Source organism: Mchenga conophoros, linkage group LG14, assembly GCF_057382185.1.
Source record: "Mchenga conophoros isolate Kocher_MC1m ecotype Shallow Benthic linkage group LG14, M_conophoros_male_GT1.1, whole genome shotgun sequence".
NCBI lineage: Eukaryota > Metazoa > Chordata > Actinopteri > Cichliformes > Cichlidae > Mchenga > Mchenga conophoros.
Window position 1 is genome coordinate 20,463,281 of NC_140539.1, and position 27,529 is coordinate 20,490,809.

Sequence of the window (27,529 nt, forward strand, 5' to 3'; positions counted from 1 at the left end):
ATGATACAGCAGAGGATTGGGAGAATGTCATGTGGTCAGATGAAACCAAAGTAGAACTTTTTGGTATAAACTCAACTCGTCGTGTTTGGAGGAAGAAGAACACTGAGTTGCATCCCAAGAACACCATACCTACTGTGAAGCATGGGGGTGGAAACATCATGCTATGGGGCTGTTTTTCTGCCAAGGGGACAGGACGACTGATCCGTGTTAAGGACAGAATGAATGGGGCCATGTATCGTGAGATTTTGAGCCAAAACCTCCTTCCATCAGTGAGAACTTTGAAGATGAAATGAGGCTGGGTCTTCCAACATGACAATGATCCAAAACACACCGCCCGGGCAACAAAGGAGTGGCTCCGTAAGAAGCATTTGAAAGTCCTGGAGTGGCCTAGCCAGTCTCCAGACCTCAACCCCATAGAAAATCTGTGGCGGGAGTTGAAAGTCCGTGTTGCTCGGCGACAGCCCCAAAACATCACTGCTCTCGAGAAGATCTGCATGGAGGAATGGGCCAAAATACCAGCTACTGTGTGTGCAAACCTGGTAAAGACCTATAGTAAACGTTTGACCTCTGTTATTGCCAACAAAGGTTACAAAGTATTGAGTTGTATTTTTGTTATTGACCAAATACTTATTTTCCACCCTGATTTACGAATAAATTCTTTACAAATCCTACCATGTGGATTCATGGATTTTTTTATTTTTTTCACATTCTGTCTCTCACAGTTGAAGTGTACCTCAGGTGCAAATTACTGACTTCTGTCATCATTTTAAGTGGGGGAACTTGCACAATCGGTGGCTGACTAAATACTTTTTTGCCCCACTGTATATACACACACACACACACAACAAAGACCTGAAACAGGACCTGAGAGTTGCATCTACCCATACAGTTTATCCATCTGCTGTTTGAGTCAATTGAGAGAGGACTGTCAAGAAGGAACTACATTTCCGTCACTTGTGTTTGGGATCTTGTCAGAACTGATGGAATTATGAACATGTAAAAATACCATAATATATTCATCCACTATGCAGTACCTTCTGGAAAGCATCTTAATGGCAACAGCTTTATTTTTCAGCATGTTAGTGATGCTAAACACTCTTCTGGTGCAATAAATGCATACCTACAAAAGAATTGACTTTCAAGCTCTTTAGTACAATACAAATTCTGCTTTTGCCTTATTATACTGTAATTCCACGCACGTACATTTTTCAATAAATCTATTTGCACTTATTTTCAATTTTCCTAACATAATGAAAAAGGTGTTTACTAAGCATTTGGGTGGAACTTTATTTTTAAAACATAAATCTTCACAGACTGTGTTTTTTGTTATTTCTTTAGCGTAAATATCTTCATCTTTTCAAATCTCACCTATCAATCAGCAAGCTTCTATTCCAGCATTGCTCTTCAGTCTCGCGCTTTAGTCTTTTGAAGGCTGAAAAGCTAACTTCCCCCGCAGAACCTGAAGGTCGCATTGCGTGACGTAAAGGTGTGGTCGGGGCGTCGAACAACATTTTCTTTATTTTTCATGATTATTTATTTGAAAAAATACACATTACACTCCGAAATAGCTATAGCGTATGTTTGGAGGTCATAATAAAAAAACAAATAAATTAAAAAAGATTAAATACATAAACATACATCTTGTTGCATGACGTAACAGTTCATAAGTCCCAAACACACGCCCGTATTTTTTCCTCCCCTGTACCACTGAGTGGGCACATTTCCGTGAGTGTCGTCTTGAGGTCCATGTAATCATACCTGCGTATCTCTGTTTAGCAGAATGGCGTTTTACACTGTGAGGTGGGGTCTTCTTTTAGCCTTGAAGTAATACGTCGGACAATAGTACATTTAAACCGCGAAAGGCTTCACGTGCATATTGAGATAGTTAGCTTGTTACGCTACGTGGCTAACGTTTGGCCGCTTATGTGAAGAATGAAGACCGCTAACGGCAACACGAGTGTCATGGACATGTTTGAAAAGGGACAAGTACTGAAAATTTGTGCCCCAATGGTTCGATACTCAAAGTAAGTGAAAGCTGTCATTTCTTTAACTAATTTACAAATTTCTTTGCTTATGGATGAATTTTGGTGAAACACGTGTACAGTTAATGATGCTCACTGTGCTAATATCTATTTCCTTCAGGCTTGCTTTCAGGTCCTTGGTTAGGAAGTACAACTGCGATATCTGCTTCACTCCAATGATCGTTGCAGCCGACTTCTTGCGCTCAATCAAAGCCAGAGACAGTGAATTCACTACTAATGAACGTGAGTAACATTGTAATATGAGCTGGAATGAGCTACTAGGTTGATTTCTTGCACTTCATACCTAGTTTCTTCAAACAGAGAGATTTTCCCTGCGACATAATGTAAAATTTACTAATGCCAGTATTGTCTGTATTGCTATTGCTGATATGATGATAGTTTACAGCTCTTTGTTTATCTGCTCAGGTGACCGACCACTGATAGTGCAGTTTGCTGCCCATGATGCTCAGAGTCTGGCTGATGCAGCCTGTGCAGTGGCACCTTTCTCAGATGGAGTTGACCTCAACTGCGGCTGCCCCCAGAGGTGCAGCTACTGATAGTTTAAACTAATGCTGTCACTTTTCATTATTTAAACAATGTGATTGTACAGAGTAGCTTTTTCTTTGTTGATTCTTAATATTTACATTTTATTCCAGAAAGTAACAATGAGTTACTGGGACCAGTAGTTAGGTACAAATCTAGTAAACTCAGTGTACTCAGAACGCTTCAGTATCTTTTTTGTGTGTTGTTTTCAGGTGGGCTATGTCAGCTGGGTATGGTGCATGCCTCATTAACAAGCCAGAACTTGTTAAAGACATGGTGAGACACGTCAGAAATCAAGTGGACAATCCAAACTACACAGCATCAATTAAAATAAGGTAAAAAAAAAAAAAAAGCCACACATACTAAACTTTGTTTCTTTTTGAAGAATTATGACCCCTTTATAATATATAACTTTATAACTGTACCTGTCAGTGATGTTTGTGAACGACACTGTTTAGGTACAGTATGGAGTAAATGGAAGAGCGGCTGGAGAGGTGGAGGTATGCACTGGACAGAAGAGGAATTAAAGTGAATAAAAGTGAGGCAGAATAGATGTTTGTGAATGAGAAGGAGACAGGTGGAATGGTGAACATTCAAGATGTAGAGGGTGTGAAGGTAGATGAATTTAAATACCTGGGGTCAATCATCTAGAGCAATGGACAGTGCATAAGAGAGGTGAAGAAAAGAGTGCAGGCAGGGTGGAGACGAGTGTCAGGGGGTGATTTGTGGAAGGATAGCAGCAAGAGGGAAAGGGAAGATTTGCAAGATGGTAGTGAGACCTGCTATGGTTTGGAGAGTGTGGCACTAACAAAAAGGCAGTAACCGGAGCTGAAGTTGGTTGAGCTAAAGATGTTCAGATTTTCATTGGGAGTGACCAGGGTGGACAGGAATAAAAACAAGTACCTCAGAGGGCCAGCTCTGATTGAGCAGTTTGGAGGAAAAGTTAGAGGGGCAAAGTTGAGATGGTTTGGACATGAGCAGAGAAGGGCTGGTGGAAGGATGTTGAATATGAAGCTGCCAGTTAGGGGGAAAAGAGGAAGAGCACCATGAATGTGGTGAAGGAGGATATGCAGAGGGTTGGTGTGACAGAAGCGGATGCTAGAAACTGAGTGAGATGCAGAAAGATGGTCTGCCCTGGTAACCCTAAAGGGAGCAACCGAAGGAAGATTATTTAAAACAATACTAGTTATGATTATGATCCTACTTATTATTGGTATATTAATACCGTTACTGTTATCTTTCACAGAATTCACAAGGACCTAAGGCAGACAGTGGATCTATGTCAAAAGGCTGAATCAGCCGGTGTGTCATGGATAACAGTCCATGGTCGTACAACAGAAGAACGCCACCAACCAGTCCATTACGATGCTATAAAGACAATTAAAGACAGTGTTTCTGTCCCTGTCATTGCCAACGGCGACATAAAGTATCTCCGGGATGTGGAGTCAATCCACGAGCTCACAGGTGTTGATGGTATGTTCGTTTTCAGCAACATTGTAACAAATATACTTCTAACTCTGGCAGTTTTCTTTCTATTTGGCTCATGGTTTTTTCTTATCTTTTTTATTAGGTGTCATGGCTGCACGTGGGTTACTTGCTAACCCTGCTATGTTTGCTGGCTATGAGGACACTCCTTTGCAGTGTATATGGGACTGGGTGGACATATCTGTTGAACAGGGCACTCCATTCACATGCTTCCACCATCATCTTATCTACATGCTGGAGAGGGTTAGCTCGCAGCCGGAGAGAAAAGTGTTCAATTCTCTGTCCAGTACTTCAGCTGTAATAGATTACCTCCAGAATACATATGGATCAGTACATGATCTCAAGACATGACCACATTGAAAATTAACGGCGTGACTTTAGTTTTTATTGTTATTGTTTTTATGCTCAATAAAAATTTTTAATCTATAGCTGTGCAATTTCTGTCTCTATTGCTTTCCTTTTTCCGCAAGTGTGCGATAGTAGGTTATTAAACAGAATATAGAATAATCGTGGGAAGAGTGCATCTCTGTACATGCGTAGTTTGTTTTTGTTTGTCATGTTTATGTAAAGCATTACTGAGATGCAATATTTCTATTGGCTTCAGGGGTTTAAAAGAAAAAGATATTTCAGTGTTCTGAGAGTGGATAATCAATATGAAGTGTAAGAAATTTATTTCGTTATTTCCTTGTCATGAAGGAAAAAACGGCTTCAAGTAATTAATTATTTGCCTTCAACGTAAATGTCACAATCTTCCCTATAACGAAAATCTTCAATATCATGAAATGAAAGGGGTGTTCAAACAGCACTACAGTTTAAAAATGAATAGCAATAACTGTGGAAAATAATTGTACATAGGACGGACCGCATTTATATTGTTAGATTAAAAATTGTAATAGCGCCGCGGCTTTTATTTTGAAAAACTGCAACGGAAGCTATTCTTTCGGAAGAGGCGGTAGGAGGACTCGCTGGTGCAGGAAGACAAACTTACTTTGCCCTGTTTGATTTCAGAAGCTAACTAGTAAGTATCTCAGTTGCTGCTTTTACGGTATTTTGGAAGTTTCATATATGTCTACTTGGAATCTAGCATAACGTGTTATAGCAGGCCTTATAATAGTCTTAAATAGTTAAAAAAAAAATGTATGTTTCTATATCACCTGCGTTAGTTGCATGTTAGCGTTAGCTCATGTGTTAATGCAAGCTTGATACTGAACGCTGGCTAAAGATGGAAGAGTGAAATCGTTGAAAGTAGCTAGCCGTTAAACATATAAACGAGCACTCTATTTGCACGTATTTGTTGCGGTGATGCTGTGAAACCAGGTTATAGTAACAGCGGTTTGACAGTTCACTCCAAGCCTCTGCGAGCTTCCGTTAAGGTAAATAGACTGGGTTCGAGATTATTGCAGTCTTTTTCAACGGTAGTGTTATTACTGAGAAATGGCCACGTACGATAGGTAGCTTACCTTCTCTGTACCTGATAGTTTGTTGAGGGAGGCTGGTGAGACCAATTCCTTTCCCTTTTCTTGTTTTCTGTTAGGTTTCCGGTCTTTTGGTTGGTTTATCTTCAGAAGCCATCAGCAAAGATGACGTTGCAGTGGACAGCTGTCGCTCTCTTTCTCTATGTGGAAATTGGCGTCATTGTCATCCTCTGTTTACCCTTTATCTCTGCCAGGAGGTAAGTATAACTGTCACTCTGTTCTCAAGTTGAATATGGTTTTGCACTCAGGTCTCTGTTGACAAAGGAGATCCTTTCTTCTTCTTTTGGTAGCTCAGTTTCGGGGTACCCACAGTGGATCCATATCATTCTATCTCTTCTGTCAAACCAACCCTCTGCATGTCCTCCTTCACTACATTCACGCATCTCTTCTGTGGTCTTCCTCTTTTCCTTCTCCTGTTGAGTAGCTCAACATCTTTTGTCCAGTATATCCACTATCCCTGTGCACATGCCCAAACCATCTCAACCTAAGATGTCCCCCTGATCTATGCATTTCTAAGCTTGTCTGTTCTGATAACTCTCAAATTAAAATCTGCCAACATCTTGAACTCACACATCATAGCAGGTCTCTCTGAACATTTCCTTACACTTTTGCTGCCATCCTTCTGTTACAAATTACCCCAGAAACTCATTTACACCCACTCCACCCTGCCTGAACTCATTTCTTCATCTGTATTGTGCACTTTGTGGTACTTTGGATTGCTGAAAAAGGTACTAACTAAACACTAAAGAATGAATAATGACGACATTGTGCATATGTGTCAGGTTTGTCTCACCACTGGCAGCAAAGTGTGGTGTTTGATTCTGCGTCAAATATACTGTCAGCTGTAGTAATCCTGTAAGAAATGTTATGTTGTGCACCATAGTGATGTGACTTCAAATGTTTGTGCAGATGGCAGAGCATTTTCCATCTGAGGATCTGGAGTTGGATGTCAAGATTCTGGAATAAAGTGTTTCTCACCATGATCATAATACTCATTGTTCTCTTCCTCGGTAAGCAAACAATCATCCCTGTCTGTATTTTTAAGGCTACTTTTGGACTTATGGGGGATTTCTTTTTCTTTGGTTTTTAAAGATGCTGTCCGTGAAGTGAGAAAGTATTCATCTAAAGAGCACGGCGCCGATGCCAAGCTGCAACCAAATATGTTCGACCACTTGCACATGAAGCTTTTTAGAGCCCAGAGGAATCTGTACATCTCTGGTTTTGCCGTCTTCCTGTGGCTGTGAGTCTGTGCTCTAATACAACACCTGGACTTTGAACCTGGCTTTCCTCTAACCTTTGTGTGTTTTTGCAGCGTTATGAAGCGGCTGATCACTCTGATTAATCAGCTGGCGTCAGCGTCTGGGACTACGGCTGCTCTTCAAGCACAGGCTGAAAATGCTAACCAGACTGCTGAGAAATACATGAAGGACAATGAACTGTTGAAACAGGTAATTGCACAAAGATCTGTTATTTGTAATCAATAACCCACTTTGAACTGCATGTGGGGAAACTCATATAGGTCAGGGAATAAGTTACACAGTTATTGAATGATAAAACAGAATTTCAAAGTCCAGATTTTAATAGCACATATTAGCTTGTTGCTTACATAATCTAAAGCTATATTAACAGAGTACCCAGTTGATTGTAATCATATAAAGATGAATTGAAATGGAAGCTACCCAACTCAGCTTTAACCTTTAATCCACATCCAGAGCATATTTAATGTTTATAGGCTGCTCAATGGTTTGACTGTTCAGTTTGTATGCCTGGAATATGCTTTGTGTTTTCCACTGGAGGTACTGGGATAACTATATTTGACTGAAGATTTGAATATATGTATTTTTATGTTATCAGACTCTGATGGAAGGGCGGGGTGATAGGGCTACTGCTGAGGGCATGGACCTGCTAAGGAAGGAAGTGGAGAAACTGAAAGAAGAACTGAAGACTTCTGGAGATGGTTAATATCTGTGTATATTTCAGTCCTCTACACCTTCCCTGGAAACAAATGTAGCTTTTATAACTTGTCAGTTTCTGTAAACAAAGACATGGGGGGGTGGGGATTCCTTGTTCTCATGTGTCATTGTTTTCCTCTCCAGGTCTGAAGAAGTCCCAGTCAGAGGCAGATGTAATGAAGAAACAGATGGAGGGCCTCGCCAGGGAGTATGACAGGCTGTTGAAAGAACACCAGGAGCTCCAGGTAATGCTGAGCTCTGAACACAGCAGGGTGATGATTTGCTGGGTCGTTCACTAGCTAGATGTAACAATTCAAAGTGACATTCAAGACAATTAACATCAGGCAGGCAGCCTCAGATCAGCAGTGTGGTTCCTCCATATTTCGTGATCAAAGAAGCCATCAATTTATCGTTTAAGCTTAGGCCTCGAGTATATTTTGTTGAAACATTTAAAGCACAAATCACTAGTGAAAGACTGCAAATTCTGTTCACTTTCAGGTTTTCATCCATTTCTTTAACAACTAACAGACACTTTGAACCTTTATGGAGTGTGGAATTGTATAATACAGTATAATATTTTAACTGATATTTTCATTTTCTCTCCTTTCAGAATCTGCGAGACAGTGGAAATAAAAAGGAAGATTAGATGAAAAGTTAAAGGTTAAAGTGTTTACTTAGCTCAGTCACAGACAATTGCACCACATGCTTGACCATCTGTAACACCGTGTGTCATACTATTTAATTACAAATTAAAGACTGGCTCATCTGAGGAACATGCTTTCGGCTGGTAGCAGCAATGGTTTCAAAAGTCTTAAACCTTTATTAGAGCACGAGACTGGCTTAAATGGAATGAGTAATATCTGTTTCTGCCTGGTGCAGCCTGACTAAGAGGATTTTCTTTTTCAAGGGTGCGCTATCGGGCAGATTAATTGTGCAAAGCAATTGGAGTTCAGTTAGTAAGTGACTCAGGACTGATCACAGAGCACCTAATATATCAAATATCAAACAAAATGAGTGTTTTCTGTCTCATTTGTTTTTGCCACTTTGCACAAGATATGGGGAAAGTTGAGTCGATCTATAAATGTGGTAAATGGTTACAAAAGTATTTTTATGCTAAAGGTTTTCTCTTGTTTTTGTGCAGCCACTTGCAGCTTAACTTTAGTATGCAAATACAGACTGCATGTACAGTTGCACTGAGATAAATGAGCTTCACTTTTGTTTTGCGGTGTTTCAGCCGATGTGCCAGATGTTTTTACCTGTACAGCTGTAATGGATAACAGTAGGTAGAGGTTTTAGCCAGTATCTGTTTGTTTTTGTGTCTGTGTTTAGTTTTTTATTTCCTTTTATTTGAAGTTGTAAAAAGATCTGGCACATAAAGTAAAACTTTTTTTTTTTTTTAAGTCCTAGTTAGGTTTTTGCCTGGATGTTCTTCACATGCTCAGTTTTGTGTTAAGGTGCACAGTTTGCTGGGATTCATATTTTATGTCACAAAAAAAGATTGTCTTTGTTTTGTTATATATATTTTTTTGTGTATCTTTTAATTATCCAAACAAAACAAATCCATGTCACTGTGAAACAGGACCTGCGATTGTCATCACCACATATTTAAATGTTTGCTTTTTATTAGTGATTTACCATTGTTCATTTTCCCGGTAATATAACTACATGTTCATGTTGCGCTCTGCTGTTTGGACGTAAAAATCAGATTTAAGTGCCTTTCCAGTGGATGTAGAAAGCAGAATTTTCTTTAATAAAGGTTATTTTTTCCTGCGCTTTGTTTTGACTTCTTAACACAAACTCTGTTAATCATTTATCTGAATTTCAGGAGCAGGACCACACTTCCCTTCTGGTCCGTGTGCCTCCTGCACTACAACCATTTTTTTTTTTTTCATTTTCCCAGCTAATGAAACAAATCACAAAAAACCCATAATGTGATTGGGTATTAAAATTCTTTATTTTAATATTTCATTTAAGATATTCCTTGAAATTTTACAAAAATAATCCAAGAAAATTATTTACATTCTGATTTCTTTAATGCAAGCAAAGACCTTACATTATTGAGATAATGACTTTCTTTCTCTACACCGTTCTGAGTTTGTCAGCCTGAAACTGAACCTGAAGATGACACAGTCACCTCATGCTGCAACTTGCCCAAATAGTACGTGTGTTGTGGGTCCACGGCTCCTTTGAAAAACGTGAATTCATGACCTTGAAATAAAACTGGTGACTGCAAAATTATATTGAATGCCTTTTTTGAGTCACACTGAACATTCTGTTACTGGAACAATATCACTTCACCCTGATATCTAAAAATAAAAAAATGGGACTGACTAAATCTGATTTGGCACTTGAGTGGAAAGTTGCAGGAAACTTCAGAATATTCCTAACAGCAGTGCAATGCAAGAAATCCTCCTTCAATCCACACGCTGTTTTTAAAGGACGCAGTTTAACATGTTTTTAAAACCCAATTTTGCCTAATTTCATCCATCCACAAATCAAGCAAATACTTTCAGTTAAGGTCCCCTAAGCTACCAAACCAGAAGCCATATTTAGATTACAGGTTCTCATCAGCGATGAGATGCTGATAGCCCACAGCAGAACAGCAATACAAAAGCTACATGGTAAATAGTGTTCATTTTCAATAGAGTTTATGCTACTATAAATATTATCTATAAATATTATAAACTATGAAACCAGCATATTACTTAAAACACACAGCTCCCGTTGAAAGTGACAAATACCACAACATGTGATGTTGAGGCAAGTTTTTGTCACTTGTAATAACAGGTCAGATGATGCTTTTTGTCATGAAAATATACAATCATGTAGGGACATATGTGTATAAATATATATTTGTATTTATGTATTTTATTTGTGTGTGTGTGTTGGGGGGCAGGGGGAGGGGTTTGCATTATCAATACTTCTGAATACACTTTAGTGTCAGTGGTAGGATGCACCCTAAGCTTTATCATTTGCTGAAAGTAGAGAACTACAGACTCGAAAATAATCTCACATCAAACAGTCTCTATGGGCTTGAACTGAAACTGTCTGATCCACTTACTGCTGTTGCAACTGTCCGAAGAAAATAACACTCCGGGAAAGTGTGTCTGTATTAAAAAGTCTGTCAAATCCTTTACCACGTTTTGAATTTTAAACTGGGCTAATTTAGTCTTTCTGCTGATGTACATATTAAGGGCGTCTGGTATTACACAAATGGGTGGTCGAAGGAAACTGTTTTCTGAATCATAGAGATTGGCAGCAGTGTACACTCGTACACTGCTGCACTAAAGAAAAGTGTTGCGATGAGTCTCAATAATCGGTACTCGACTTTCAACCATATCAATACTTTGGGCATGAATTTGAATGCATTCCAGAGATCACGACTTCATCAGTCATTGCAAAACATCACATCAGAGCAGCTAGTGTACCCTCAGATAATTTCATCAGATCCCTGAACAGAGCTCTAGTTTAAGCAGTCAGATATCTGATCATTTGCTCTCAATGAAAGAAAATGCTAAAAAAAAAAAAAAAATGTCCAGGATTTCAGTGACAGACTGGGATAAAAAGAGTTCTTTAAAAAAAAAGTTGTATAAAATTTAAAAAATGCTACATACTCGATTCATACAACTGAGAAATCACTGTCAGATTTTACAAAAATGGGGTTAATGTTTAAGAGAAGAAAGGGGAGATAAAATTGTGACATTGGCATAAAGACACACATAAAGAATACAAAGGTAGAAACACCAACCAGTGAAACGCATGACGATGGAAACAGAACTTTTACATATCAGCAACAACAATCACACACAGTGTTTTCTTCTTCTTCTCCTTTTTTTTTTACAGTAAGTACTTTATCAGTGTTGCAACAATACAACCTCTGCCTTATCCAAGGCACGACAACGGTTATTTAATACCAGAGCCTGGGGAGCCCAACTGAGAAGTGTAAGATGCAAATTTGATCTGATACCAGCTATTAACAGCTTTAGTCAGTTGTGTGTGTGAAACTAAAACATTTGCACCACTCAGAGGTAAGTGTCATGGCTCTAGAATTTGACAAAAGCAGAGCTGTTTGCTGAAGCAGATTTCACTAAAATACAATTCCCATTTCTAGTGATTATGAATATCAACGGACCCAAAGTTCATATCCAGAAAGCACAAAAACAACAAACTGCTATACACTCACAACTTTGGGCTTTTAAGTAAAAAGCAAAAATCAATTGTTTTTTCCTAAACGAGTAAAGAGCCGATGATCTGAAATTTAAAAGTAAAATGAAATTGTTTTTTAAAGATCTCTGAAACACACATTAAGAGGTAACAGTTGAGTGAATGAGGCACATACCGAAACATCATATCAATATCCTCCAAGTGTTACTGAAACGAGCAATTCTACAACTCACTTAAAGGAGAAAAAAATATCTCAGGTCTCTAAAGGCCAGATTTTTCTTTTTAGGACATATCAGTTTGCTGTTGTGCCTCTGGTTTATAAGGCCACTTTACCTCTTCAGTTCTGTAACACTACTGTCAGCTGGAATAACTTTGAAAGAAAGATCTTAAAGAGGCAGCTTTTGAAATGCTGGTGTTTAAAATAGTACTGTTTTGCAGTAGTCTGTACAAGTCACATTTCCTAACTGATATTTTCTTCAACTCAAAAATATCGTGTTTGTATTTTTTTTTTCTTAAAAGGAAAAACAGCATGTACATTCAAGAAATATTTCAGTCATATCAAATTTCTGTCAGATTTACAAAGCCTTTACACATCCTGTAGCTGGTGGCTGTAGCTCAGGTGGTAGAGCAGGTCATCTACTGATCGGAAGGTTGGTGGTTCAATTCCCGGCTTCCCCTAGTCTGCATGCCAAATATCCTTGGGCAAGATACTAACCCGAAATTGCTCTCCGATGCATTCATCGGAGTGTGAATGTCAGTTGTGCTTGTGTGAATGGGTGAATGCACAAGTTGTGTAAAGCGCTTTGAGTGCTCAGAAGAGTGGAAAAGCGCTATATAAGAACCAGTCCATTTACCATCCAGCAGTACAAATATAGAATTTCTGTTTTACATGAGATGACTGGACAACAAGTGATTCCCTGCAAATCTTGTTTTCATGTGAGCGAGCGTGCATGTGAGCGAGCGTGCATGTGTGCAGCGGCGCTCTGGACATACTGTGGGTATATATGCGGCCGTCAGCTCTGCTGGCTCTGTCAAAGTCGTGTCTGCCTATCTGTGCTGTTCTCTGATGGGTGGTGTGGCTGGTCAGAATTAGAAATAACCAACTCTTCCTTCCTGAGCACCTCCAGTTCGGTTCCACCGTTCCTCAGAGCTCCGTGGATGGCGCTTCGTTCCTCCTCCTTCAGCTGTCGACTGAGCAGGATGAAGCCCGGGATGCAAATAATAAAGGAGATAGTCCGTAGGCTCAGAGTCAGGCCCAGGTATGCTATTCTGAGAGGCACGAAAAAGATTGATTTGATGAAAATTAGCAAAATTTGGCAAGACATCAGACAAGAGTTGGTTATTAATGCTGCAATAGATTCCCTATGTTGAGTTGTACCAGAAAATTGAGCTAGGGTAATGGGATAATATTTATTAATGTTTAATAATCATAATTTGGAAGCTATAAACAGGAATTATAATGTCTCACGTAGAGCTTCCAGGGGTTACAGAAAAACTAGAAAAAAAGAAGTAGGGTAGGCAAGAGGTTACTGCTAATTCAGTTCAAACTCAATGAAAGTATTTCCAGTAAAGCATCAGCAAATAAATGAGATTAAGTCTGGTCTACAGAAGGTCACACTTAAGGCTGCATTATGTTGAATGTTTGGACTAATTAAAAAAAGGGATTCACAAACGACTGAATAGTACATGTGTAAGTACAACCTGTAGGCGGTGGTGTTGTAGATTCGACAGGCTCCTATGCCCCCACACCTTTTCTGACCCCATTTTAGACATGTGGTGTCAATGATGGCTCCAAAGTAAATGGGTGCTGGGATCCCTGCTGTAAGACAAAGGAAACAAAGTCTTTTCACAGTCACGTCTCCTAAAAATGAAACAACAGGTAACAGCGAACACTATTTTGAAAAATCTGAACAAACATTTTATGACTAAACTTGGACAAACAAAGCAAAGGTTTTCAGGAAGAGTTAAACCAAGATCAAATCCCAGAACATTCCCGACTACCGAACAGGTCTTACCAAGGGTCCGTGTTGCCAGTGCGTGGAAACCCAGGGCCAAAGATTTCAGCTGTGGCTTGATGCACCTGCATAAATAAAATAAAATAAATAAATAGAACATGGTTACTATCATTTAAATCAGTTTCTATTGTTACTGGACAAAAAAAAAAAGCCTATTAGGTAACACCAGAAGTAATGCCACTGTTACTCAAGCGAGTGTAAATGTAAATACAAAATGTAAACCATAGCTGTTCCACTTAAACAACAAAATATATGACATTTGATAAACCTGTTAAGAAGAACTTTTACCATTCCTATGGAAACTAAACCGTCTTTCTGATCTCTGAAAATGAACAGAGGAATAATAAGATGACTATTCACGCACAGCGCAAAGTCACTACATTCCTGCCAGGCCACTGGAATCCAACAGGATCAGCTGACATGGCTTTAAGAGGTCCTACGTTTGTGTGTTAAGTGTGTGCTTATGTGCTCGCATATAGGAGGGTGTAATTCCCTTAGCATAAATCTCTTTACTTGAAAAACACACCCGAGTTGGATTTATAGGGAGAACAAAGCAGAAAATAAATGATTAGCACATGCATGTGTCACAGCATGTCACTGTAAAGTCCACAGTTAACCACCAGAGGCCGCTGTGTGGCAGAAAATTTGAAGCCTGGTTGATGACACATGATTTTGGGTTTGTATACCACCTTTACCTCTGGTAAAATCCTGAAGATGTGCGAGATGTTTCTGTACAACATTGATGCTGTTTTTGTGTACACAAATAAGACTGGTTGTGTGTCAGTGTATTGGATCCAGGAGTGGAAATGCTTCTATGATAAGACTTAGAAGATTACTTGTATCATCAAGCGGGCTCTCCGAGTGAACGGCCCTACAGCTATCCCACAGGCATGTGAACAACTTTCAGGAAAGACTGAACACAGAACAGCCTAAAATGCATTTTTGGCTTCAGATGGCAGGATTAACTATATAACAGGTACAAGGGAGCTGCTATAAAGCGTAGTCTTGGATTATTACATTTATTTTACTGTTACATGTCTACTTGACACTCAAGAGTTATTGTCATAAATCAAATAAATCAGTTTATTATCAGCAGGTCAAAATGTTCACCTGTCACTTTCTAAGTAATGTGATTGTGGAAACTGATGTCTACTGACACTGGTAATTACCAGTGTGCTAAGGAGCATATCATAGTTTTCAATGATACGTGTGCTTCCACACATTGAGATCAGACATGTCAACAAGGTAACAGTATCTGTTTTAGACTTTCCAGTGTCACTGAAATCATTTGTGACTAGCAGAGCAAAGATTTGCCCTCACCGTCATTCTCAACTAACCACTAGAACAAATGTTGGGTTTTTTTAAAATATTAATTTGACAAAGTCCCTTTTTTATAAGTTTGGCAGACAAACAAATCCACAAACAAGTATGCAGCCACTGCTAATAACAGGAAGTTTATACAAGGCTTTATGAAAACAAGCTCCAAAGTTTGCAGTAGTGAAACAAGCAGGTATAAAATTGTGTAAGAGTCAATGGTAACTACAACAAATGACATTAAGCATTTAGGACTGACTCAACTACTACAGGAGTAGTAGTACAGTACAGGGCTTGTTCTAAAGAGTCCAAATTATATGATATGCCCTTCATATGCAAAACATGCACATGCAACAGGTACAGCATTAGGTCTTTTCAGATGGACTGTGTGGGCATCTCTGTGTAGCTTATTGTATCAAGCCTCATCTATAGTCTAACTCAGGGATGTCAAACATAAGGCGGCCTGGCAAAGACTCGAATCCAGTCCATCGGATAGATTTGGAAAATGTGCATGATGACATAGATTTTGGACTTTTTCTATCAGTCCAAACACTCCCACATGGATGTTCACAATATAAAGTAATTCAATACTAGCTTTCTGTAATTTAGGCTTTGTTTTTGCAGAAGCGTGTCATTGTCACTATGTGATTTGCTCACGAATGTGCTTTGTCAACATATTCTTTTTATTATCTCATATCTCATATGAGAAAACAAAAACTGTAATAATGACCTATATTAATTATTAGAGATCACCAAAATCTACAGATTTTTCTTTATCAATTAGAAAACAGATTTTTTAAATATTGATTTATATATTTATTAGGGGTGCAACGATACACAAAATTCACGGTTCGGTTCGGTTCGATACTTTGGTGTCACGGTTCGATATTTTTTCGATACAAAAAATGTTCATGCATTTTTAATTTGTCATTTATTAAAATTATAAATATATATTTTAACTCAAAAGTACAGTTTTTGAATTTAACCCTAACCCTTGTGCGTGTTTTTTATTTTGACAGCGAATGCGCACCTGCGAACCACTTATGTGCAGCCCTGGTTATTTAGCTCGTCATATTGCAGCCACAGAAATTCTTTTGTCCATGAAACCATAAAGCTGCACTTTCTTTTTGCCTTATAGTCTGATTTGTCATAACTTCTCCGTTTTGTGGTAAGCTTTTCTTTGGCTGTCACTTCTTCACCCTGACCTGTCTTATTTGGCTCAGCAGAACTGAAATGCTTTTACACACTCACTCACATAAGCTCAGCGATTCTCTGCGCGATCAACCTCTCACATGTTTAAGCTGCGGGAGATTTCACTTGTCATGTTTGCATAGTAAGCTAACGATTAATAAGACGATGTCAGAGGAATTGGTGCACAAATTATCATCACTCACAGATCAGTGCTGTCGCTCTCTATACACAGTTCGCACGATTGCAAAGTGAAAGCAAAAAAACAAGCGCAAATTCAAACGCGATTTCAATATGTCACATATTGACAGTGGCTCACCGATGCCAATGACATAATTACCCAGCTACATTTCCGAAAGAATGCAAAAGCATTGACATATATTTTTCCTACAATAGCCCGACGGCAGGGCAGAGAGATTTTTGTAGCCCGACTGAAAAAATCGCTAGCTCCTGGACGTCGGGCTAGCGATATTGCAAGCCCTGTATCTGATTGAGGAATCACTCATCTTTGGAAAAGAGAGTTTATTACAGAGAAATGTCTCTTTCCAAAATAAAAGCTATACTATCCGCTTCTTCTGGGCTATATTCTCAGCAGCATAAGGAGAATCATGTGCTAACAGCTGTCTAAATGACTCGGCTAAAGTTAGTAGCATGCTTGTTGTTTTTGTCTTTGCACTAGGATGATGTCGGCGTAAATGTGCAGTCATATTCGTTGTGTTCCCGCTAGTGCTTTCAGGTTAATCTTGTTGAAATGACCTTAACGCCACAACACGGCAAATCTCCGTTAACGAGCTACCGCCGATCACTCCGTGCATGGGGCTAGACGGCCAACACGTTAACGAGCTAACTGCGCTAACACACTAGTTCACACCAATGTAATTGAGCATTGCATGGCACATTCAACATACTGTTTTACTTTAGTCCACGACTCGCTTACCTTCAGGGTCATACGTCACATGAAAACCAAAATAATTCCAAACGCCAGATCTGAATGACGTTCAATTTGCCTGTTGCAAGGAGAGCTTAACTTCGGTCTCGCTAGCTTGCCCTGCGCTCTTCCTTCTGACTATGCTGTCTGTGTTGAGCTCTCAGTGGATCTGCGCTCGACAGTGCAGCCTAGGCGGAGTAGTCGAACACAGATTCACTGAGCGCTCAACACAGACAGCATCGTCAGAAGGAAAATTGATAAAAGAAATTACAAATGTTGTATTGTTCGATACATATGCGTACCGAACCGAAAGCACTGTATCGAACGGTTCAGTGGCGGCTCCTGAAAAAAATCTCAGGGGGGGCAATTTTTATGATATCGACTAAAATGACCCATTTAACCCTTTAAGACCTACCATAGAACCAAGTTCGCCAGAGCTTATATTATATTTTTACATGCTGTGGAGCCATTTTTGGGAGCATTTCAAGTTGCTATACATCAATACAACCATTATAGCCCAAACTTTAATAATATGTCTGCATTAGGTGCATAGTAATTACATAAATTGCAAAAAAGTGCAATAAACTACAAAAAAATTGAAAATCGTTTTTGTTTTTTTAACATATATTTCTAGTTAGAGAAATTTAAGAGGCTTATCCCTCAAAACTGTAAATACAAAAAAGTTACACAAACTAGTTTCCCACCACAGGAAATTTATTTTGAGTGTCTTCATAGTTTTATTTTTGAAATACACCAATTTTTATATACTGCAGGAAAAACAAAAATAAATATTATAGTGCAAATTTGCAAAATAACAGCATATGCATCAAAATAAACTATTTCCAGCAGTGCAATATGAGTCTTAAGCATCCCAGAAACGACACAGAAAGTCATAAAGTCAAACATACCTTTTTAAAACACATAACAAGTAAAACACAAGCTCATAAGGCCTCGATCGTAAAAAACTACATTTCCGCAAAATGACGTCACTTCCGGTTTCGGGCAGGTCATGCGGTCATGTGATAGTTCGCGCTGATGGACGTAGGAAGTGTTACAAACAGCTGATGGATCGGCGAAGCGTGTTTCTGGAATATCATGTTTTTGTTGCTGCAAGTGATTTTTATGCAGTTTTTGCAAAGCTATATGTGGAAGGAAACTGTGACCGAGGACAAGCTGATGGCGTAAGATGTAAGTACAACTCCTCTGGTTTCATATGCAAAAAAAATTATTGCGCTAGCTTACTTGGTTGCAGAGCTACCGGGATTTAAAAATAGTTACGCAAAACAGAGCGTGCCTCCGATCGGCTGTAAAGGGTTAATGAGTACATCAAACAACACAATTTTAATTTAAATTTAAAATGAACAACCATATTCTGGCCATTTGTATAGATTTGTAAAAATGAACATGAACAGATTTTTTTTTTTTTTTTTGAATGAATGAAAAATAACTATTGAAAACAACAACTGTAAACTGATTGGGGGGGTGGGCTAAATGCGTCCCCGCATTGCTAGCTCAAAAGCACCACAAAACTTAATACAATCGATGATTTTAGATAAAATATGACGGTTTTTATCTACCTCTTCGTTGTGCCTTCTTAAAGCAATCCGATGTCCATCATCTAGCTGCGCCGCTATGCTAGTTTTCCCTAGCACAGCTAGCTTTACACTGTTGTCCATATGAACTCGTGAGCTTTCATGTTTCTTGATTCGTTCGGAGAGGTGCTTTAAGTCGGTTTGTCCAGATTGTGTCCACGTCAAATCACACTTGTCACTTTTGAACAGTATGCACGGGAAACAAAAAAGTGCATTAGCTGTTCCACAGCCTGTCAGCCACGACTTGCGCTGGAACCAACTCCGACAAAAAGTCCTGTTGTATGCTTTTGACTTCTCCTTCGTTGCCTGGGTTAGTTGAATTTCGGGCTTGTCAGGTCCCAACTCTTTAACTTGCAGTTTTTCTGCCATTGTCCTTCTGGCAAAAGGGTAGGTTAGAAGCGATCTAACCGAATTTGGGGGAGGCTGTGCCTCAACCGTTAACAATACCGCTGCCATCGTCTCTCTCTGACCTTATAGCTCACTTAGGCTACTGACTGAGGTAAAATTCTAGAACAGCAAATCTTCGCGCGTTTTCTGCAGGGGCGCAATTTTAAGCGCCCCCAAACCATTTAATTCAGCGACGCTGATAGGTCAAATATTTATTATTTTCCCCTGGCAACCATTTAATGATAGGCTATTTCGCTGCATATCAAGGGCGCTTTGACGAGCGCCCCAGAAGAAGAAAAACACCGTTTGTTGGTTGAACTTTAATGAGTCAGCTGGTGAAAATGTTAAAATACGCCTGGCTGTATATGGGCACACACATAGTAAAACTATCATTGATGAATTTTTTAAAAATATATATTTTTACTCCTCCACATTTGGGGGGGCGGAGCCCGAGCGCCCCCTATGGGCCAGCCGCCACTGGAACGGTTCAATATCGATACGAATATCGTTGCACCCCTAATATTTATTTATATTTGTCATGGTCCTGGTGACCCAGCGCTTTTAGTTATCATTTTCTAGTTTATGATGATGATGATGATGATGATGATTATTATTATTGTTTGAGTTCTGTGTGTTATATTTGGTCTGCCTTTGAGTCTGTCTCTGTCTATGGTGTCACCCCATCTGTCTGTTTAGTTCAATGTCTTGTCTGGTTCCATGTGTCTGAGTTTCCTGTTTTATTGTGAAGGTTTGTGTCATATGTGAGTGTGCTCAGTTTACGTTTCCCCTGTCTCGTCAGCTGTGATTTCTCCCAGGTGTGTTCCCCTCCTGTCTCTCATCCCTTGATTACTGCCATCTGTGTATTTAAGCCCTGTGTTTCTCTGTGTCAGTGTCGCGTCGTACCCTCAACTAGCTGTGTGTTCTGCTTCTATGTTCCTAGTGTTTGGTCTCCTGCTCCAGTTTAGTGTTTCTTTCCAGTGTTTCAGTCCTGAGTTTAGTTTGTACGAGGTTTTTCCCAGCAATAAAGCTGCGCCTTAAGTTTCACTTCCGTGTCTGAGTTCTGCATTTTGGGTCCACCACTCCTGCTTACCTGCCACACAGCGATTCATGACAGAACGACGCGACCAGTATGGATCCAGCAGACTCACTGAGGAAGCGCAGCTCAGCCTTTGACGGGACCCGGCTAGTGCTTGGAGGGCCTCCGTGCTGCCGTTCCTCACTAGCTGCTTACCCTTCGGTCCACTCACCTGCTTCTTCCCCCCGGATCCCCCGGTCTCACAGAAAACGCTCCCGCCGGTCCCGGGAGGATTACTATGAGACCGCGAGCAACCAGCTTACACCAGCTCAAGCTTTCTACAAGATGTTAGGGATCATTATAGTGCCACCCGACTCACCCAGCGTTTCCACTTCACAGCAGGAGCAGCCACAGCCGAGTCATTCCTTGTCACATTCTGCCAGTGCTGCTTCCTCTTCTACTTGGAAGCGGCGAACGTGCCGCCAGCACTCACGGCTCCGGCAGGAGCCTGGGACTCTTCTCGACCAACCGCCTAGGGTGAGTGACAAAGTCCCCCTACATTCGCCTTCTGTGTCGAGGGATAAACGTACCGTTTCCCCCAAGGCCGCTAACGTCAGCTTCATGAACTCTAGATCTTCTGTTCCTCCTGTTCCAGAAAATGACAGTATTCATTTTGAGAGCGATCGTTTCCACTTTGGTTCAAAAGACTGTGCTTCTGATGCTCCTTCGGACCCAGGAGTTAAGACTGTTTCATCTGGAACTGTTTATTCTGGGGCTATGTCAGCTCAGTTAGCCGCCCGGCCCGAAGCTCAGTTAGCCGCCCGGCCCGAAGCTCAGTTAGCCGCCCGGCCCGAAGCTCAGTTAGCCGCCCGGCCCGAAGCTCAGTCGCCACCTCCACCACATTCAGCCTCGCTTCCCATAGCACAGTCACATCCACAGCCTGACTTACTACAAACCTTATTTCAATCCTTAGCCCAGTCAATAGCTCAGTTGGTAGAGGAATCATCAGCCTTATCGTCAGCTCGGTTTCCAATTTCACAACCATCATTTTCCCGACCTTTTCTTCAGTTGCCCTCAGCTCAGCCACCTATACAGCCATCATCTTCACCTACACCTCCGGTACAGCAAGCTATGTCTATCCAACCCTTACAGAACTGTTCCACAACCTTGAATCCTAATCAGAGAGACAAACCAAACAATATTGTTATCAGTCCTCAAAAGCTGGCCAGTTCTGAGACTGAGATTCACTCCAGGGCCTCCCCAGAGGCTGGGTTTCAGCCCCCAGCAGACTCTGGACCCCTGGCGGTTAAGAAGCCAGCTGAGGACCGCACCTGGCCGTTGCTACCTGAGCAGACTCAATGCTCTGTGCAGCTGCAGTCTGCCATGTGTTTGCCAGAGGCCCGTGTGCCTGGTTCTGTTCTGTCCCTGCCAGAAGCCCGTGTGCCTGGTTCTGTTCGGTCCCTGCCAGAGGCCTGTGTGCCTTCTGGTTCCGATCTGTGCCTGCCAGAGGCCCGTGTGCCTGCTGGTTCCGATCTGTGCCTGCCAGAGGTCCCCGCGCCTGCTGGTTTTGTCCTGTGTGTTCCAGGGGCCCCTGTGCCCACTGGTCCTGAGACTGTTTTCGCTGGAGGGCCCGAGGAGCCCGTCCAGCGACCTTCCTCGTCGGCTGGGGGGCCCGAGGAGCCCGTCCAGCCTCCTGCTTCGCCGGCTGGGGGGCCCGAGGAGCCCGTCCAGCCTCCTGCTTTGCCGGCTGGGGGGCCCGAGGAGCCCGTCCAGCGACCTTCCTCGTCAGCTGGGGGGCCCGAGGAGCCCATCCAGCCACCAGCTGCTCCACCAGCAGCCTCATCCACACCCGCAGCAGCAGCCGCATCCACAGTTTCATCCACACTGCCTGCTGCAGCGCCTCCGTCTCCGGCTTCCACGCCGTCGCCGGGTCCAGCTTCAGGTCCACCCACGCCGTTGCCGGGTCCGGCTCCAGCATCCTCATCGGCATCGCCGGGTCCGGCTCCTGCTTCGGCATCGCCGGGTCCAGCCTCCGCATCCTCATCAGCCTCATTAGCGTCGCCTGGTCCAACTTCAGCGTCCTCATCAGCTTCGTCGGGTCCAGCCTCCGCTTCCACCTCGTCTGGTCCAGCCTCCGCTTCGCCTGGGGCTGCAGGGGCCACGCAGCCTTCAGGTCCCCTACTACCACCTCCACATCGTCGGTCATCTGCCAGGCCACTTGTTGGGCATCTCCGCCACCGTGGACGCCCTCCTGAACACCTTCCTAAACGCCGCCACTGCCTTCCGCGTGGCCGGCCCCCGGATCTGCTCTGTCGCCGCCACTGCCTTCCGCGTGGCCGGCCCCCGGACCTGCATCCGCGCCGCCGTTGCCGCCCGCACGGTCGGCCCCCGGAACTGAACTGTTTTGGCCTCCTGTGCTGTCGGCCCCCTGAACTTGGCCATCTGGGCCTTTTTGGACTCTGTCCCTCCGTCCTGGGCCCCCTCCGCCCGCCCTGGTCGGGTGCTTTTCTTTTTTGGTTTTGGTCCGTTTTTGTGTTTCTGCTGGGCTGTCTGGAGCCAGCCCTTGAGGGGGGGGGGGGTACTGTCATGGTCCTGGGTCGGTGACCCAGCGCTTTTAGTTATCATTTTCTAGTTGATGATGATGATGATGATTATTATTGTTTGAGTTCTGTGTGTTATATTTGGTCTGCCTTTGAGTCTGTCTCTGTCTATGGTGTCACCCCATCTGTCTGTTTAGTTCAATGTCTTGTCTGGTTCCATGTGTCTGAGTTTCCTGTTTTATTGTGAAGGTTTGTGTCATATGTGAGTGTGCTCAGTTTACGTTTCCCCTGTCTCGTCAGCTGTGATTTCTCCCAGGTGTGTTCCCCTCCTGTCTCTCATCCCTTGATTACTGCCATCTGTGTATTTAAGCCCTGTGTTTCTCTGTGTCAGTGTCGCGTCGTACCCTCAACTAGCTGTGTGTTCTGCTTCTATGTTCCTAGTGTTTGGTCTCCTGCTCCAGTTTAGTGTTTCTTTCCAGTGTTTCAGTCCTTGGTTCCTCTGTTCTGACTTTTGGTTTTCTTTTGGTGAGTTTAGTTTGTACGAGGTTTTTCCCAGCAATAAAGCTGCGCCTTAAGTTTCACTTCCGTGTCTGAGTTCTGCATTTTGGGTCCACCACTCCTGCTTACCTGCCACACAGCGATTCATGACAATATTGGCTACAGACTCATGCTGCAGAGATGGCTGCAGGAAGTCTGTGCTCAAAGTCACAAGGCACAACTCCGTGTACATGCTGATTAATTAGTATAACAACATTTTATTAAATCTGAATTGGTTCAAGATGTTAGTGTTTCTGTGTGCGGCAATGGAAAAATGTTCATCATGACCAAAGTTTTTTTGTCTTTGCTGTTTCGACCGCTGTTTGTCTGCATGCCAGGCGGGGCACAGCCTCAACAAGCCACACTTTCGAGCAAAATACTGGCAAGGAAATGTTGGCTGTCCTTTGAGTGAACCTCCCAATTGTCCACTGTTATCCCAAACCCAGGTGTGTGGGGATTTCAAGGTAAGGAAAATACTAAACAGTACAAGAAATGCTTTTTGTACCACCTTAGTTAAATAGACAGTTCTAAAAGTTTGAAATTGAGGCTTGATATAAATGCTAATACGAATACAGGGATAATGTAGTTATTTCAAGATCCTTTCTCATTATATGCCTTAAATTTAATCTGACCTGATAAGAAGCATGTATCCTGGTGTCCCCCCAAGAGAGATGATAAAGGAAGTGATGACAGAGAGAGCCAGGAAGTACGGGAACATCCTGTCACAGTCGTCCTTTTGAGGGCAGTGACCTGTACTGGCCGTATAGTTACCAGCCACACCGACACAGGAACAGTTAGAGAAGACCTGGAGAGACACGCATATTCCACACATATGACCATATAGCTAGACACAGACAACTACAGACAAATTAATGGAAAAACCAGTGTGCGTGTGTGTGTCAAAGCATTGTTGCCCAACACCTTACTGAGATAGAGGGAGTTCAGAGAGGGTTTTCCTTTATTTTGTCACTAGCCTGTATGCATAGAATTGCAAACTACATTTATATACAAATCAAAAGATGATAGTAGTCTTTCATGTCTTTTTTATAGGAAAAGTGCAGAAAGATTTTGCAAAACACAAGGTGCAAAAACAATGTCGCTGTATAAAAATACAATAAATAGTGAGAATTACCATTCAGACATACTGGCACAGGTCATGTTTAATGGAAAAAGTGATACACGGCATGTTATTTCTCAAATACAACCCCTGGGACAATAACAGTGCTATGTGCATAAAAGTGGACACTGTTCAAGTCAATATTCAGTTATTGATTTGGGATGCTGCACAACTCTGTCCATGTTTTTTAGATGCTGACTTTTGGCTTCCTTATGCTGACTTCCAGTAGAACAGATTTTAACATTTTATTACTTGTTTTTAAGTCACTAAATGGACTTTAGCATCCTCTTACCTTTCTGGACTTTGAACTATTCCTATTTTAACTATTCTTAATAGATCTTTAAACACAGAGCAGGCCAGGCCTTTGCTGTAGTCAAACCTAAACTTTGCAACAGTTAGCCTCTTCAAATTAGCACCTCTGCAACCCTTGAGATGTTTAAAACTCACTTAAAGACACGCCTTTACTCACTAGTGTTTAATTTTGACTGAGTTTTGACACGTTTCTTTTCTTTTTGGTTCTTGCTTTTCTTGTTATTTCTCTATTTCCCTGCTGTTTTATTCTATTTAGCTGTAAAGCACTTTGGCCAACCTGTGTTGTTTTAAAATGTGCTAATAAATAAATTAACTTGACTTAACTAACTTGTCGCAACATTTTTACACCATAAGACAGTTTTAAGCAGTTTAGTAAATCTAGCATTAAACTCCCTCATTTTGAATTTAGCTGGTTTAAATAAAACTCCCTTACTGATTAACAGAAAACTTCAAACCAGTACAAAAAAGCACAAGCCTTTAGTCAATCAAACTTTCTTTAAATAAAGACAATCATATACAGGCAAATAATACCCAGGAAGTAAGCAACCAAATTAATGTAAAAGATTGTGTACAGCGATTTAGAGAGGCTGCCTCCACTGTGTAAGGAACTCTCTGGCCTAAACTAAGTGGACTATTTCCTGCTGTGTGCTACATGTTAGAAAAAGGAACAGTGGAAAATATCCAAATCTAATTCTCATGAAACTCTCCAAGGTTCATGTGTGAACCTTGGAGAGCCCACACAGCCAGTGCTTGAAAGCACTGGCTGTGTGGGCTTCCCTTAAAGGCCCTCAGTCACATGCTTGCTCCCTAAAACAGCACTTAGTCATCAAAACTGTGAATACCCTTTCTTGATATCTGCACTAATCAATAAATAACAATTAAAGTAGACTTATCATAATTAATATAGTTTCACAAGGGCGGAGGATCATTTAAACACTGCCAAAGGTCTGCGCATGTGCAAGTCATCACCAAAAGCCGAAAGCATGACGTCAAAGAGAGGGGATTTCCTTAATATGGTCAGAGTGGCCTTAAGGGGAGAGGAGCTAAAATTGCCTATTTCAGACAGAAACATCCATGAATGTGAATCATGTAAAGTTAATTTAATAAAGTGCAAGAATTAGCATAAAAAGTCCCCTTTTAAAAACCAGCCATGAGCCGTAAAGACCGACATAGCCTGGTTCCAGATCACTGATCACGTTTGAGATTTTACCAGCAATTCAATTTGATGCAATGAAATTAGTGTCTTATTCTTATTTTTTATCTTATATTGGTTAAGTATACAGGAATAGAAGATTGTACAACTCATTTTGTTATTTTCTCATATTAAAGCATGTATCTTTCTCTTTAAACCAGCTGTGGGCAAGTTTTACGATGTTTTCTCATGAAAACTGTATTCATTCTCACAATGGAGAATAAATGAATGCACAGTCATGAATGAGTGACAGAAGATCTCTTCTCAGTAACATTTAGTTTAAAAAAAAGAGAGAGAATTATGCCTTGAAGTTCACGCCAAATGACTTTTATGGCAAAACAGTGTGTAATCCAAATGAAACGTAGAAACCCACTTCCGAGAAAAATGCATGTTTTTCTGAGCCAGCCAAGGTTACGCAGTTGGGATATAAGACTATTCCAAGTTTTAAAACAGACGAGACACTAACAAAGTTTTTTGCCTCATAATTTCCAACCGATTCTGGTTGTACAGTATTTACTTTCTGAGCCGCTTGTAAACTTACTGTGTTTTTTCCTGAGCCAGCAGAGGTGGTGCAGCCAGCCAGACACGGAGAAACATATGTGATGCCGTTCTCACCGCAGACTGGGTCCCAGTCGCTCGATGAACAAACGCACTTTGAGTTGCAGTCTGTGAAGAGCGGGTGCTTATCATACGATATCTTTTCGATGCTGGAAGATAGATGATAAGAAAGAAGTACAACTCAGAAACAAATACACTTATTTACAATTTTGTATATATTTGATATGGATTTTGAGTTTCTAGGGATACATTAGACATACGTTATCAAGGTGATATGGCAAATTTGTTAGCAAAGTGCAGCATATTCAGTCACTCTTCCTGGCCTACAGACAAATGTAGGTCAGTTTTTTTGGTGGATTTTTTGGTCCATCATCTCCTGAGAGGAATATCCTGCTGTTTATTTCCTAAATCGTCACCACCTAGTTTACACAGTAAGATTCAGACTATATCTTGAGCTCAGACTGTTAAGTAAGCTGCAGATTTAATTCCCACAGTTCTCTCTAGATTCATCACTACAAGCAACCCCCTTTTTATACGGTGACAATGTAATCTGTAATAAGATGAAATATTACTGCTTCAAATAAACACAGTCAAATGTGCATATTTCCAATCATCAGTGTCTTCAAAAATGACTGGCGCCAGAGCAATCCTCATTCATTTATGAAACTAAATAAGCAAGTTGCTGAGCATTAGGAAATTCCATATTTTATTTACCGCATGCAGTGTTTGGTTTTTAAATTGGTTTTCGAGCTTCGGCACATTCGCTGCATGGACTAATTAGCACGCTGCACCCCTCTGGCTACTTTTAACTTTTCATCTCAGCAGTGTCACTTCAGCTGTGTCTGAATACTGACATGCATTATTAGGCAAACCCAGAGGATGATTTTGTGTTGGTTTCAGCTTGTAATCACCTACTGGTTCCCAAATATGCTTAACAAAAGGGTACCTCGTGCTCCTTTATATGCAGCTCCATGGAAATGTTGCCAGTTCTGCTTAAATATGAGTCGACATCCTCATGATTAAATGGACTTTTATCATACATTTTCTTTTTTGAGAAATCCTCTTTTTTGAGAAATGCCAAAAAACATAGCAATCAACTCTGATGCATGATATGAAACATTTAAATAATGTGTTGCTTTCAGCCACCATAGTGAGGAATCATTCAAATATTAGATGGCTAACTCTGCTGCGTTT

General features: G+C 41.1%; 3 protein-coding genes across 4 annotated transcripts in view; 2 read left to right on the forward strand and 1 right to left on the reverse strand.

Moving 5' to 3' along the window:
- Positions 1-1,681: 1,681 nt before the first annotated feature.
- Positions 1,682-4,475, forward strand: dus4l (dihydrouridine synthase 4-like (S. cerevisiae)). Its single transcript, XM_085243281.1, has 6 exons — positions 1,682-2,024; positions 2,143-2,264; positions 2,448-2,565; positions 2,777-2,899; positions 3,811-4,037; positions 4,135-4,475. Exons 1-6 carry the CDS (start codon positions 1,933-1,935, stop codon positions 4,398-4,400), a joined length of 948 nt encoding a protein of 315 aa, XP_085099407.1. The 5' UTR covers positions 1,682-1,932; the 3' UTR covers positions 4,401-4,475.
- Positions 4,476-4,957: 482 nt separating this feature from the next.
- Positions 4,958-9,248, forward strand: bcap29 (B cell receptor associated protein 29). 2 transcript variants are annotated; one of them, XM_085243283.1, is made up of 8 exons: positions 4,958-5,067; positions 5,584-5,721; positions 6,434-6,534; positions 6,617-6,764; positions 6,837-6,972; positions 7,379-7,481; positions 7,621-7,721; positions 8,087-9,248. In XM_085243283.1, exons 2-8 carry the CDS (start codon positions 5,630-5,632, stop codon positions 8,120-8,122), a joined length of 717 nt encoding a protein of 238 aa, XP_085099409.1. In that variant the 5' UTR covers positions 4,958-5,067; positions 5,584-5,629; the 3' UTR covers positions 8,123-9,248. The 2 variants fall into 2 exon arrangements, with proteins under 2 accessions (XP_085099409.1, XP_085099410.1); XM_085243284.1 differs by lacking the exon at positions 4,958-5,067 and adding an exon at positions 5,202-5,422.
- A 158-nt stretch (positions 9,249-9,406) lies between these two features.
- LOC146559640 (solute carrier organic anion transporter family member 1C1-like) overlaps positions 9,407-27,529 on the reverse strand; it is a 45,804-nt gene continuing 27,681 nt past the window's right edge. Inside the window, exons 11-15 of the mRNA XM_085243280.1 lie at positions 26,319-26,484; positions 23,789-23,961; positions 13,656-13,720; positions 13,342-13,459; positions 9,407-12,909 (exon numbers count right to left, since the gene is read on the reverse strand). Of these exons, the coding sequence (XP_085099406.1) occupies positions 12,672-12,909; positions 13,342-13,459; positions 13,656-13,720; positions 23,789-23,961; positions 26,319-26,484 (760 nt within the window). The 3' untranslated portion in view covers positions 9,407-12,671. The remainder of the gene's footprint in view (positions 12,910-13,341; positions 13,460-13,655; positions 13,721-23,788; positions 23,962-26,318; positions 26,485-27,529) is intronic.